General features: G+C 38.1%; 1 protein-coding gene across 7 annotated transcripts in view; it reads left to right on the top strand.

Annotated features, from left to right (window-relative positions):
• hlcs (holocarboxylase synthetase) overlaps positions 1-15,001 on the top strand; it is a 162,299-nt gene that overhangs the window by 31,175 nt on the left and 116,123 nt on the right. For all 7 annotated transcript variants that reach the window (XR_010004949.1, XR_010004947.1, XR_010004948.1 and 4 more), the window contains exon 6: positions 6,770-7,041. Coding sequence is in view for 4 of the 7 variants with exons in the window: in XM_062977156.1 (XP_062833226.1) it covers positions 6,770-7,041 (272 nt within the window). In the remaining 3 variants the exon portion in view is untranslated. The remainder of the gene's footprint in view (positions 1-6,769; positions 7,042-15,001) is intronic.

Below are 15,001 nucleotides of genomic sequence, written 5' to 3'. Positions count from 1 at the left end.
GCCAGTCGCTTCAAGGATATCATCCATCCATCTTGTCTTTGGTCGGCCTCTCTTTCTTTTTCCTTCCTTTCCCGCCAGCATCATTATCTTCTCCAACATTTTATGTCTTCTCATTATGTGGCCAAAGTACTTCATCTTTGCTTCTAATATCCTTCCCTCCAGTGAGCAGTTGGGCATTATTTCCTGGAGTGTGGACAGGTTTGATCTTTTTGCGGTCCAAGGTACTCTCAGAATTTTCCTCCAATACCACAGTTCAAAAGCGTCTTATCTTCCTTTGCTCAGCCTTCCTTATGGTCCAGCTCTCGCACACTACAGGGAACACCATTTTACTATGCTGACCTTCGTTGCCAGTGTGATGTCTTGACACTTCACAATTTTATCAAGGCTGGTCATTGCTCTCTTCCCAAGAAATAAACATGTTCTGATTTCTTGGCTGCAGTCTGCGTCTGCAATAATCTTCACGCCTCTGTCACTGCCTCCACGTTTTCTCCCTCTATTTGCCAGTTATCAATCAGTCCAGTTGCCAAAATCTTTTTTTATGTTTAACTGCAACCCAGTTTTTGCACTTTCTTCTTTTACCTTAGTTATTTTGTCCAGATGAAATATTGGATGTAAAAAAATGTTAAGGTCAGATGTTCAAAATGCCACTTTCTGGACACACTTGTGGTTATGCTAATAAACAGTCCTCTTCATTTAACATTTTGAACTCTAAACCTTATTTTTATTTTTTAACAACTATGTGCCTATCAGCAGAACAGGGAAAGGTGTGATTTTCCTCTGTCCCAGTAACCTTTTGTGTGCCTTCAAAATCAATTTCAACACATAGTAATTACAGAACAGAAATTTTCATTTTGTGAGTGTCCTTTGCTTTGTGTGATATTCAGTTTCATCCCTAATCTGCTTTAGATTGGGGAATTATATCTGATTTTAAAAATAAATGAATGTAGTCATTATCTCAAAGCATAATTGTGTTTAATGTATTATGTAACAGTGAATAAATGCGGCATTTAAAGTTCTAATGTACTTTAAGTCAGAAAATCTCATATCTTCATCTGTTTTGCATACTATTAGAATATATTTTAAAATAACATCCTTTCATAGGATATTTTTAAAGCACCTTTCTAAAAATATGTTGCCCCACTGAAATTTTCCAAGACAGCTTAATTGTCTATAATGTCAAAATTATTGCAGTAAAAGATTCAGTTTTCATGTTTTTTTGTCAATGACCAGTGGCGTTTTCAGTGTTGTGAAATGCTGTTGAATGTTTTTTGGACTATCTGGAGCAAAGTCAAATTTTTGCAGTGAAAAACCTGCAGTCCTCCTGACCCAGAAGGATATTGGAGACTGCCAAAATATTTTAAACTCCTATAACAGAGGTCTATTTTAGATACATTGTGGCTGCTCACCAAAATATAGATGATGATATATTGGGGAGGAAACAGACACTTTCATATTAAAGTACTTCTCATTAAAATACAGATACATTTGTTTCAGTGGACTTTAGCCATTGCAATGAACATAACTTTTTTTTCTATAAGTCTTTTTTCTTATGTATGAACTGTACAGTTTTTGAAAATATATGTTTTCAGCTTAGGATGATATTTAGCCTTTGACCTAACTACTTTCTTACAATAAACAGTTTGTTGATGAGAGCAGCTGCTAGGAAGATTGTTTCCAGACTGTTCTCATAGCACTGAATAAGAGGAATTAAACAAGAGTGCACCTTACAAAAGCCAGGCATTGCAGAATTATCTTTACAATGGTTCCAGTATATTGTATTATATTGTATTACATTATATTATGTGATGTATTAGTCTCTGCATGTTTATGTATTCAGACATTCTGTAGTTCAATATAGAACAGCATAGCCTTGTGTCTTCAAAAAAAGGCACAGCGTTTATATTTTCAAAGAGTTTGAATTAAAATTTCTGTAGAGTGACTCTTTAGCTCTGGTTGAAATTTCCTCTTGCATGACATTATTCTTAGTTAAATTAATATAGGGCTTTGTGGGCTTGAATGTATACTAATTATGAAGACTTGTATGTGAGATCATCATTGGTAAGCTTGTATCTTGCAGATACTGAGGAGCTAACACATTGTAAGTATATATTCCCCATTCGTCAGGTGGTATACAATCCTGGATATGAAATCATGTAAAAATGGTATCTAGTGGAGGAGGAGAGAGATCTTCCTTTCCAACTGAATCGCCCTCCAGAAATGCCCCTAAACCTTGTCAAGAGCAACAGGAAAGTCATAACAGGAGTAACAAAAGCCCCTTCCGCACAGCTGTATAAAATCGCACATGACCTGCTTTGAACTGGATTATAAGGCAGTGTGGACTCAGATAACCCAGTTCAATGCTGATATTGTGGATTATCTGCCTATTATATATTATTATTATTATTATTATTATTATTATTAATAATAATAATAATATACTTGTGCGGTTTTCTGGCATTGTATATTTCTGCCACTTCTGTGACTGTTCATTTGTATTTTGATTCCGTAGCCCGCTTGTCGATGGATGTCCAGAATCAGCAGCATCCACCGTGGTCCTTTTTATCCTGGGCGACGACCGAGCCAGTATAGACTTCGTTTTGGTTTGATTCTCCATAATGCTAATGGGTTAGGTGCTCTTAGTTCTGCTCCTCAGCTGAGGCCTCTCTGGCTTGGTTGGACCTGCCGGTAGTTACACTACCGCCAGCACAGCCCTCAGTCATCATTGGAGCAGTTAAGCCCTCCCACCACGTCAAGGTGGCACCTGCCGGGGGGGGGGGGGATTGAACTTCAAAGACTTTGGCAGAAACCAGTGCAGGTGGTCTCAGTGGTGATCGGCACATTGGGTGCCGTGCCAAAATATCTCAGCCAGCATTTGGAAACAATAGACATTGATAAAATCACGATCTGTCAACTGCAAAAGGCCACCTACTGGGATCTGCACGCATCATCCGAAAATACATCACACAGTCCTAGACACTTGGGAAGTGTTCGACTTGTGATTTTGTGATACAAAATCCAGCATATCTATCTTGTTTGCTGTGTCATAATAAAATAATATACTTTATTTGTATCTCCCCAAGGGGATTCCACATATGGCTGTGTGGAAGGGTCCAAAGAGGGTTTTTTATTGCTGAAGGAAGGTCTGTAGCATTTGCTTGTATCACATTGGATTTAGTTCACATTGAATTTTAAAAGGATCTTATTAGTGCTTACCTCCCCACTTTTCCACTAATTGCTTCAATATAGCATTTCTGGTGATGTTATCCAAAATATATCTTTATAAAATGCTATACATTATTGAAATGTGTGATACTTCACTTTCTTTTTTTTAAACAGCTGTATGTTGTCTGTCCTATAAAATTTGACACAAAATAATTTATAATTAGATAGAAGATACAAAATAAAAATAAAGAATGAATGAATGACTAAAATGAAATACAATTTAAGAGCATAGCAATAAAAGAAAATATGGTTCATTCTTAACTGAAAGCCCTTTTACTTGCAATAGATGTGAGATCATTTGCCAAAAACCTGCATGGGGAAAACAATTATTTGTCTGCTTAGTAGAAATACAAAAAGGAGGCAAACAGTCAGATCCCCTCATCAGGGAATTGCTTGCTGGTTAGATAAAGAATACAGTACTTCATCTGGATCTATGTCAGAAGTAAAAATTGGGCATCATTTTTGGTTTTGTTTATGGTACAGTAGAGTCTCACTTATCCAACATAAACGGGCTGGCAGAATGTTGGATAAGCAAAAATGTTGGATAATAAGGAGGGATTAAGGAAAAACCTATTAAACATCAAATTAAGCACCAAAACATCATGTTTTACACCAAAACAACAGAAAAGGCAGTTCAATACACAGTAACGTTATGCAGTAATTACTGTATTTACGAATTTAGCACCAAAACATCACAATGTATTGAAAACATTGACTACAAAAACACTGACTACTAAGAGGCAGATTGCGTTGGATAATCCAGAACATTGGATAAGCCAAGGTTGGATAAGCGAGATTCTGCTTTATTTATTTGTGTTTCTCAAAACTTAATGGTGATTTCTTTTAAGTGGAACTGATAAAGATATCCACACTAAGAAACAGACAAGGTTTTTAAAGTGCCAGTTGCCAAAGCAAAAAGTTTTATCTGATTGCAGGGATCTACAATTTGAATAATGCCCATGCTTTAAAAAGCCTTGAATAGTTTTAACATGTTTGAATTAAGCACATGATTACCTAACTGACAGATGTGGGGTGTGGCTTATCTCTGTTTTTGTTTCCTGGCATTCCCCGTTCCCCACAATATATGCTTGGTGTTTGAAGAAGTGGCATTATATTTTGTAACTCATTAATTGATACCTTAATATTGATATCATCCTTAAAAGTAGTTAGATTAATGCTACTGGTATTAACCTACAGGGTGAGATGTCAGGATGAATCTACCACCCAGTGAATTATTCAATTCTATATTGACATTGAACATAATGGGACTTAGAATCTTGCCCACTTAAAAATAACATGTGAAACCCTTATTGTGCTATGTATACATTTTGTGGGGGACTTTATTCTTGGGAACCAGATATGTTGAAGGCAGTGTAGGTTTCGGCACAGTGAACTTGAGTTTCCTCTAGTTATGTTGCTGTGGCTAGCAACATGGTCAAGAATCATGATCATGTAATCAAGCACATAATGCAATGAAGATCTTTGAGACTTGGTTTGTGTGTTCATATTTTCTTTTACACTCTCATAGGATAATTTTTATCTTATTGACTTCACGGGATAAATGCAACAAATGGCAACTGATATTTGCCATTATTAGTGAATCTGTTGTCTTCTAACTTTTCTCCAGAACTGATGAATATACACTATAGTTCTGTTGCAAGGTGATACACCTATACAAAATAGCCACACAAAGCCAATTAGATGAAATAATGACCTCTGACATCAAAGGTGAATGTAGAAACCAACCTAAAAAGGCAATCTAACTGACCAAGGTACAATTAAAAATAGTGGAAGCTCTTACCTGCAGCCTTTTGCTTGATTACACATGGGAATTGCATGCAAGGGATCAATATTATTAATTGCACTGTTGAAGATGTGTAAACCAATTGGTCTTAAAATTCCTGTATTTATTTAGGGAGGTCTGATTGACAGTTGGAAAGCCTTGGCATCCCTCTTTTAATAAAGAAAAGAAAAATTTAATTGGCGAATACAGAATCACTGCATAATATTTGGAATTGTAAATTAGTGGGAGTCTCAATGTAATACCTTTATGTTAAAGTGGTATTGGTTAATATTCCATCCATTTGAAAATTATAAAAAGCTTGCATTGTTTTAAAAACAGTGTAAAGTTTACCATTTCTACATAATGAAGTAAATATTGAGACTTGATGTTATGGCTGTGTAAGAGAATCTTTAAAACAAATACATACAGCTTTAATCAATTCACTGTGATTTAATTTGAACACATATAGCTACCAATATATATATTGCATTCTTGCCCATAATCTGATACTAGTTTTAGTAATCACTGCCAGGAATTTTAAAACAGCACCCGCAGCGCAGTCTCACAATTCTGTGCTTTATGTAGTATTTCTGTTAAGGTCTCAAGGGAACATAAGGTCAGATATTTGAACATTATTACCAACACCTTTCATTTAAGTGGCCACTAGAGGCTCCCACAAAACAGTGGTCACATCTCCGTCTATCGCTTGTAAATAGTGTTAAGTTCTAAACCCTTGAATCAAAGTAGTTAAATGTAGGGTTTGCTTTAGATTACAGTATTGTGGTTAATTGGCTCAAAACAGCAGTTTACAGGGCTAGGTGTATTATTTGCTTGGAATTTGAATGTTTTGTATTATATTAGTATGTGTGACTTATCAATATGCCTGATGAATTTAATGGGGGAAAGGAACTATGGAAATATGGTAATATATCTATGAGACCACAAACTGCTTTTCTCCTTTATTAAAATAATAAGTACAGTACTCATATTTGAAAAGTTAAAATAGCAGATGATAATATGCATGTTCTGGGAAACATGGTGGTTTGTTCTGCATTGTACTAGCTCCAAATTACTGTTGGAATACTGTCAGATCTTCATGTTCATTATGGATATTTTTAAATACTAATTGTTTTTAATATAACAACAAACAAATTCAAACAATTCACAGGCTTTACTTTTTAATCATTATATAGCAAGGTGATCTTTCTATGAGTCCTCAGACTATTTGAAATACTGATTGTTTCTGAATCATCAATAAGATAAATGAAATGTCTGATTTATGAATTATTTCACATTCCTCTTTTACTGCATATTATATATTTTTAATCTTTGCCAGCAAACAGCTATTAAAGAACTAGTAATTGAAATATTTGCTGTATGTCCCCATTTATCCGAAAGAATTAATTTGCAATCAAATTGTTGACTGTGTGAGTTTAACTTTTAGTATTGAATAGTTCTTCTAAAAAGTTACAACCTTGGTACATATTTAAAAGTCACCTGTTGTGACATGCAGCGGTAGGAAGGCATTAATATTGATGAATATGTAGAGTCATTGTGCATTTCCCCTGTTTTTGATAGAAGAATGCACACATGAATATACATCAAATAAAAGGGCACAAAGTGTTTCAAGTTGACTGAAATTGTATGGTCTGTAGCCAGAGGCACTACCATTTTGAATAAACCTCTTTTCAATAGTACCTTGTCTGAGTTGAAGATCAGGATCGAAAGTTTCACTGTCATCCTATTTTATTTCATTTCCAACAGGAAAACCACAGTTCTCTTCTGGAATGGTTAGGAAAAAATGTGAATGCAGCAGGAATAATTACTTCCAGCAAAGTGTCCCTTAAGTTTGTATCATCTTGCAGCATGGAGACAGAAATAACACCCTCATTCATGCCAGTCATCACTGAGATGAAAGCTTTCTCATCTGTAAATTTCAGCCTCGACCGATACAAGAAGAATCTACATACACAGAACCTTGGGAAAGTGGTTCTATTTACTGAGGTTACATCAACCACAATGGATTTGCTTGATGGGTAAGTAATCATACCAATAATAATTTCAGTTTATGTACTATGGCTAAGAACATGTTGGTGCACTATACTGATGCAACTATGCCAGTGTGGCAGCCAATAAGAAGAGGTCAAATGTGCAGTATCTGCAAGAAAAGGCAAATAACGTTATAATTGGAGAGCAAATCTGCTTCCTGAGTGCAGCCTTTTTCTACAATGCAGTAACTTGGGTAAATCGTCAAAGTCGCGTCATTTTTTTAAAGGATAGGTTGGAAGAATGCCTATTCTCTGGACAGATATTGCAGACCTACGCTGATCTGAAGTGACTATACTTTATCCTAGCATAAAACACCAAGATTTCATCCTTTATTTGGCAAAAGGAAGTGGAAATTCAAGTTATTGGGGCTTCCACTTTCCCAGTCTTATTGAGAAAAGATTTAACAGCAGGAGGGAAAAGTTCCAAGCACGTCATCTGTAAGCTTACTAAAACAAGTTAGACAAATGTTTAAGACAGATTTTTACATATAAAATTATCTTTATAAATCATAGCCTACAATAATTAAAAGAATATCCACTGCTACAGTATAGTTTCTTTTTTATTTAGTTACTTCTAGATTGGACTATTGCAATGTGCTCTACGTGGGGCTGCCCTTGAAGACGGCCCGGAAACTTCAACTAGTCCAACGTTCGGCAGCCATGCTTCTAACTGGAGCTAGTTACAGGGAGCGGACTACCCCCCCCCCTTTTTAAGGAGCTCCATTGGCTGCTGTTTACTTTCCGGATCCAATTCAAGGTTCAAGTGATCACCTATAAAGCCCTAAACGGTTCGGGACCATCCTACCTTAGTGACCGCCTTTCCCCCTATGAACCCGCACATTCTCTTCGTTCATCTGGGGAGGCCCTTCTCTTGCTTCCGCCTCCATTGCAAGCGCGGTTCATAGAATCATAGAATAGTAGAGTTGGAAGAGATCTCATGGGCCATCCAGTCCAACCCCCTGCTAAGAAGCAGGAAATTGCATTCAGAGCACCCCCGACAGATGGCCATCCAGCCTCTGCTTAAAAGCATCCAAAGAAGGAGCCTCCACCACGGCCCGGGGGAGAGAGTTCCATTGTCGAACAGCTCTCACAGTGAGGAAGTTCTTCCTGATGTTCAGGTGGAATCTCCTTTCCTGTAGTTTGAAGCCATTGTTCCGTGTCCTAGTCTGCAGGGCAGCAGAAAACAAGCTTGCTCCCTCCTCCCTATGACTTCCCTTCATGTATTTGTACATGGCTATCATGTCTCCTCTCAGCCTTCTCTTCTGCAGGCTAAACATGCCCAGCTCTTTAAGCCGCTCCTCATAGGGCTTGTTCTCCAGACCCTTAATCATTTTAGTCGCCCTCCTCTGGACGCTTTCCAGCTTGTCAATATCTCCCTTCAACTGCGGTGCCCAAAATTGGACACAGTATTCCAGGTGTGGTCTGACCAAGGCGGAATAGAGGGGGAGCATGACTTCCCTGGATCTAGACGCTATACCCCTATTGATGCAGGCCAGAATCCCGTTGGCTTTTTTAGCTGCCGCATCACATTGTTGGCTCATGTTTAACTTGTTGTCCACGACGACTCCAAGGTCTTTTTCGCACACACTGCTGTCAAGCCAGGCGTCCCCCATGCTGTATCTCTGATTTCCATTTTTTCTGCCGAAGTGAAGTATCTTGCATTTGTCCCTGTTGAACTTCATTTTGTTAGTTTCGGCCCATCTCTCTAGTTTGTCAAGATCGTTTTGAATTCTGCTCCTGTCTTCTGGAGTGTTAGCTATCCCTCCCAGTTTTGTGTCGTCTGCAAACTTGATGATCGTGCCTTCTAACCCTTCGTCTAAGTCGTTAATAAAGATGTTGAACAGAACCGGGCCCAGGATGGAGCCCTGAGGCACTCTACTTGTCACTTCTTTCCATGATGAAGACGAAGCATTGGTGAGCACCCTTTGGGTTCGTTCGCTTAGCCAATTACAGATCCACCTAACCGTAGTTTTGTCTAGCCCACATTTTACTAGTTTGTTTGCCAAAAGGTCGTGGGGGACTTTGTCGAAGGCCTTACTGAAATCCAGGTACGCTACATGCACAGCATTCCCTGTATCGACCCAACTCGTAACTCTATCGAAAAAAGAGATCAGATTAGTCTGGCAAGACTTGTTTTTGGTAAATCCGTGTTGACTATTAGCAATGACTGCATTTGTTTCTAAGTGTTCGCAGACCACTTCCTTAATGATCTTTTCCAGAATCTTGCCTGGTATCGATGTGAGGCTGACCTGGTTGGTGGGGACAAGGGAGAGGGCCTTCTCCGTGGTGGCCCCCCGGCTCTGGAACTCGCTCCCCGGGGAGATTAGGCAAGCCCCCACCCTGGCAATTTTCAGGAAGAGCTTGAAAACCTCGCTCTTCACACAGGCCTTTGGATAAGGTCTGCCCATCTTCATGATAATTCTTGTTTCCTGTGACCATTTCCTCATTGAATGCACTTTAATTCGATATGGCCACAGGGTCTATTCCCATCCCAAGTTATCCTCTCACTAATATGTAGCACTTTGTCACCTATCTCGGGTTTGAAATGTATATGGTGCACTTTATTCAGTCTGTTTTTTAATTTTTTGTGTTTTAATCATGTTATCAAGTTTGCTATTTCACATGTTTATGTTTGTTTTTATAATTGCACATGTCTTTGCACATTTGATGTATTTTATATTGTTACTGTTTTTATCTGGGTTCGTCCCTTGTAAGCCACCCCGAGTCCCTCCGGAGAGATGGAGGCGGGGTATAAATAAAGTATTATTATTATTATTATTATTATTATTATTATTATTATTATTATTGTATTTTGACATATAATCTTAAGATTCACAGAGGTCATAATGAATCATTAATTCCTAATGCAGCAGCTAAGAGAAAATCCATTCCTGCTTTTCGTTTTTGCCCATGTGAATTGGTGGTAGGGATGACAATAGGGTGTGTCGAATTTTAAATGTTGAATAGGAACTTCTAACATTCTTCACCATTCACTATGTTGGCAAGTGCTTCACCATTCACTATGTTGGCAAGTGCTAGCCTGCAGCAGAGAAGGCTGAGAGGAGACATGATAGCCATGTACAAATATGTGAGGGGAAGTCATAGGGAGGAGGGAGCAAGCTTATTTTCTGCTGCCCTGCAGACTAGGACACGGAACAATGGCTTCAAACTACAGGAAAGGAGATTCCACCTGAACATCAGGAAGAACTTCCTCACTGTGAGGGCTGTTCGGCAGTGGAACTCTCTCCCCCGGGCCGTGGTGGAGGCTCCTTCTTTGGAGGCTTTCAAGCAGAGGCTGGATGGCCATCTGTCGGGGGTGCTTTGAATGCGATTTCCTGCTTCTTAGCGGGGGGTTGGACTAGATGGCCCTTGAGGTCTCTTCCAACTCTACGATTCTATGATTCTATGATTCTATGATTCTACGAGTTGCAGTCCAATAACATCTGGAGGGCCACATGATTTCCAGTCTTTTTCTATGGGCTAAATCCACTTATCATTACAGGCCCAACAACTCGATGAACCTTAACATAGATCAGTCTATTCTAGCTGGAATTGACAACTGCACTTAATCCTAGTTGGTCTAGTTCAAACTTGTAACTCATTTTATTCTAACCACAAACAGTATACCTCAACAGTAGAGCACAGGATAGCACTGGGCTGCTTATGCTTACGGCAACTGTACCTTTTTGAAACACTAAGAGGCAATGCTGAACCTACGCAGCCAGAACAGCTACCACCATGGCTGGGGGACAGCCCTTAAATACTTTAGAAGTCTAAGTTTTGATTTTTTTTTAATTTCGTATCAAAAGCATTGCATAACAAATACATTTTAAAATGATGAAAAAAAGGAAATCACAAGCAACTAAATAGTTTTAGACCAAAAGCGGGCAACAGCAACCGCATTGACCGTAGCTTTAAGCAACTCCTCCTCTGTACATGAGGCAGGACATTGTGGGCAAGCATACATGTGCGGAGTTGTTTGTTCTGCTCCACAGTCACATAAGGTGGAGGATTCCTCCAAGTAGTGCCACCTTGCCAAGTTGTCTTTAGATCTGCCCACTCCGCTTCTGAGTCTGTTCAGGGACTTCCAAGTTGCCCATTCTTGGTTTGCCCCTGGAGGAGGACCCTCTTGGGGGGCCATCCAGTTAGAATTGCCAGGTTTAGCTGCCCAGAGGGACACCCTTGCTGTTGCTGGAGGAACATCAAAAGGAGTGGTAGTTCTCATGAAGCCCTTCCTTGATTTGAGTCTGGTGGGAGGAGGCTGATAGTCATGCAGTGGATGGCTTTCACAATGTTCGACCTTATTTCTCTCGCAGTTAGCAGCAACTTCCCATCGCACGTCAGGAGGGGCAATGCCAGCTAACTTGTAGAGGTGTAGGTTTAAGGCATCCTGTGATTATTCTGCATGTTTCGTTTAGTGCTTGTCCACCTGCTTCGCATGTGCAGACTTGTGCCAGACAGGACAGGCGTACTCAGCAGTTGAGAAAGACAAGGCCAGGGCTGATGTTCTTATTACTTGTGGGTCTGCACCCCATGCACTGCCAGTCAGTTTCCGCAGGATGTTGTTGCGTGCAGCTACTTTGTGCTTGGTGTTCATGCAGTGTTTCCTATATGTTAGTGTTCGATCTAAGGTGACACCAAGATATTTAGGATGGAAACAGTGTTCGAGCTCTTGGACTTCCCAAGTAACTTTCAGTTTCCTGTTGGCTTCACGGTTACGTAGGTGGAAAGCACACACTTGTATCTTGGCAGGATTAGGCTTCAAGTTTTGATGAACAGGAAAAGATCAGAGCATCTCAAAGATAAAATACTCTTTAGTGCATTACACAGATGCAACTATGCTAGCATGGCAGCCAGTAGAAAGAATCTGCTCTGAAACTGTTGGATGGTAACTACAAGCAAGTTTTAGTTTTCAAGATAAGCTTTTTATGTTTTTATTCAATGTATTTTTATTTCCTAACTTGGGTTTATGAAACATCTTAGACCTTTTTGGTGGCAAGGCTAATAACATTCTAGAAATTTCATGTGGTTGGCATGTCTTGTAGCATGTTTCCAGCTTGACCCTTTTTCTTGGTTGCACAACAAATTAGTCTTTCCCTTCCTGGATAGATCCTAAAGTTTGATTGCAGATGGCTGTGGTTAGTGTCTACAGTCCTCCTACCCAGGGACCTATGTGAATGATGTGTTCTGTAAATTCTTTTTTCTCTAATTTGTATGTTACATTCCAAGACAGTGGTTGTGAGACACAGAAGGGCATTTGAACCCATGTTTTCTTAGCATTTTTATGATTTCTAGATACATGTTTGTCCTTTCTGTATTTGAGCCCACATATAAATTAGTAACTATTTTCAAACACAGTAATGGCATATTTCTCCCTATCTCAGTTTATACAACAGTATACTTTCTGACATTATAAAACCTGATGCTTAGCATGAATATCTGCATTATATTTTATTATTAGTCCATGTGGATGATATAATAATTTCCAACTGTGCAGCATTGGTAATGCAAACTATTCATTTATTCTAAATATAGGGCCACTATTGCTTGACTTCTGTCATATAGGAAGACAGCCTTTATAATGGTTGAATGATTACCAGTGAGGAATTAACCTTTTTTTTTTGAAATGTAAGGTTTGTGCAGGGATGTTATTAATGGTTTAGCACTGCTTTAATATTGAGATGCAGCTAAATATACAGTGGAAGGGCTGGTTGTATATAGAAAGGCATGGATACATGAAAACTTGGCTGTGTGAAGTTTAGGGTGTTAATTTAGTTAGGAGATTTATTAGTTTGAATTGTGCCATTTATTGCAGCTTCCCTTGCTAAATGGTGTGTGTTTTTATGTACATAAAGCTATTCATTCTGTGGAGTGCTTCGAGCCTTATGAAATCTAGCAGCTGAATATTAATGTTGATCCAAAGTTAACTACAGAAATTCCTAAAGAACTTTATAAAAATGTGTGCACATGTACTAATTTATGACTTACTAAAATCTGTCTGTGAAAAAAATTAATATTCAAATTTTTGTTTTTGCTTATTTAGTATACCTAAGGGTATGTGTGGTAGTTTTAACAGTTCAATATTTCATAGCCCAGACACTGATCTGCAACACAGAATATTGCACTGTTCCATTGGTAAATATAAACAGGTATCTGCAAGGCTATTGCTTGGCTAGAAGATTGGTGGGCGGGGGGGGGGGGGGTATGCTCCCCTTGGTTTCCCAAAAGAAAGATATGTGTATAATAAATACACCAATGAGCTCTTTTTGAACACAAGAAGTACAAGGGTGAACTATAGGGACTGGCAGCCGTGTTGCATTCTTACTCCAGTTTGCTCCTTTTCTTTCTCACCTTTCTGCTACACATCTCACTGTTAGTAATAACCATAAACAATATTTTTAACCCACCATCTCTCCTTGAGGGGACTCAGGGTGGCTTCCAAAGTAAAAATGGCAAACATTTAATGCCGATACAGTTTGCATTCCTTCTATGAATATGCAGAGGTATGAATATTTATGGACATAGGTGAAAATGCAAGGGTAAAGAGGGTTTTTTGCTGATACTTTTTGTTTTTGAAAATGAAAAAAGATAGATTGTTAAATTTAAAATGATGGGGGGGGTTGGGGGGGAACAGGACTTTGGTCAAGATTTTCATATATTTTCCCCTCCACATTATTTCTAAAAATAATGTAGCCAATAGAAGTTTATATAAGACTATATCATAACATTGTAATTCCTGGTCGTAATTTCCTTTTCTCTGTTCTTTTTATGGGAAGGAATGCATTATGTCTGCTTATTGCTAGGGAGAAATAGAAGAGACAGATTAACTTTCTCTGCTTTATTAATACTGAGCTGTTCCTCCTGGCTTTCTGTTTTTTGGAGGTGGGCTGCCCCTTATAAATTGGCAAAAGTAAAGAGGTTCCTTACAGTTCAGGGTTTTCTTTAGCTCCAGTTGGCATGAATTTTTTTGTTTATCTATTACTTTTGTATGCTGCCTTCTTCATAGAGTAGAGACCAAGGCAACTTGCAAAAGAATTAAAAATAGTAATAAGAGAAAGAAAATCACAAAAATGTTAGCAGTACTTTAAAGATATTGTAAACATGTATTAATTGATATTATTAACGAATTATTTGTATTTATATTATTTGTGAATTATATTTGTAATGTATTTCCTGTATAAATGTCAGATACAATATTTTGAATATGTCAGATGTAATACTTTTATGCCAATCTAAGTTATGCATGTTGCATTTTATGTTCTTAAAATAACAAAGTGATTTAAAACCTATTATGACTTTTAATATTGCAATTCCAAAAAAATCAAATTTTCTCCCTGAAAAAATAAGAAGTGCACATGAATGTACTTCATCACTAGCAATTGTTCATTGGAGTTAAGGGGTGCATTTTTCAAATGAAATAGCTGAGCAGGGTGGAGGGCTAAGCTGAACTCATTGATCCTTGCCTCTCTTAGTTTACCTGTTTCCCATTTTCCACTTGCAGGGATTCTATACTTTGGGCTCTATACCAAAAAGAAATGTGTTTAGCTTAAAATAGTATGTTCAGATGTTTTGTTTCTCTCTCTGATTATGAGTATTGGAAAAACAACATTTTTTTCAAAACTGTCAGGACAAGAACAGTTAGCGATAGCCTAGTTTTCAGTTATCCTAATGTATTCAAGGGCCAAATGTATTTCAATTACAGCAATAATATTTATTTAATCTCCCTTATTGGGAACCTGACCTGAATTAATCATACTGAAAACACAAGATCTGAGGGATACTTGAATAAACACTTATCCAAGCAACAACAAAATCACATCTCCCAGTTTGTAAGCTTATATAGTGGCTTGGATCTTCATTTCAGTTATTTACATGCACTGTTACATATTTTTATGTGTAGTTCAACTATAATGTTCGATTGATTGCCAGGTGCAAATGATGCTTTGAA

Source organism: Anolis carolinensis, chromosome 3 (genome assembly GCF_035594765.1).
Source record: "Anolis carolinensis isolate JA03-04 chromosome 3, rAnoCar3.1.pri, whole genome shotgun sequence".
Lineage (NCBI taxonomy): Eukaryota > Metazoa > Chordata > Lepidosauria > Squamata > Dactyloidae > Anolis > Anolis carolinensis.
The sequence above is the reverse complement of the archived record's forward strand: the minus strand, read 5'-3'. Positions and strand labels throughout refer to the sequence as shown.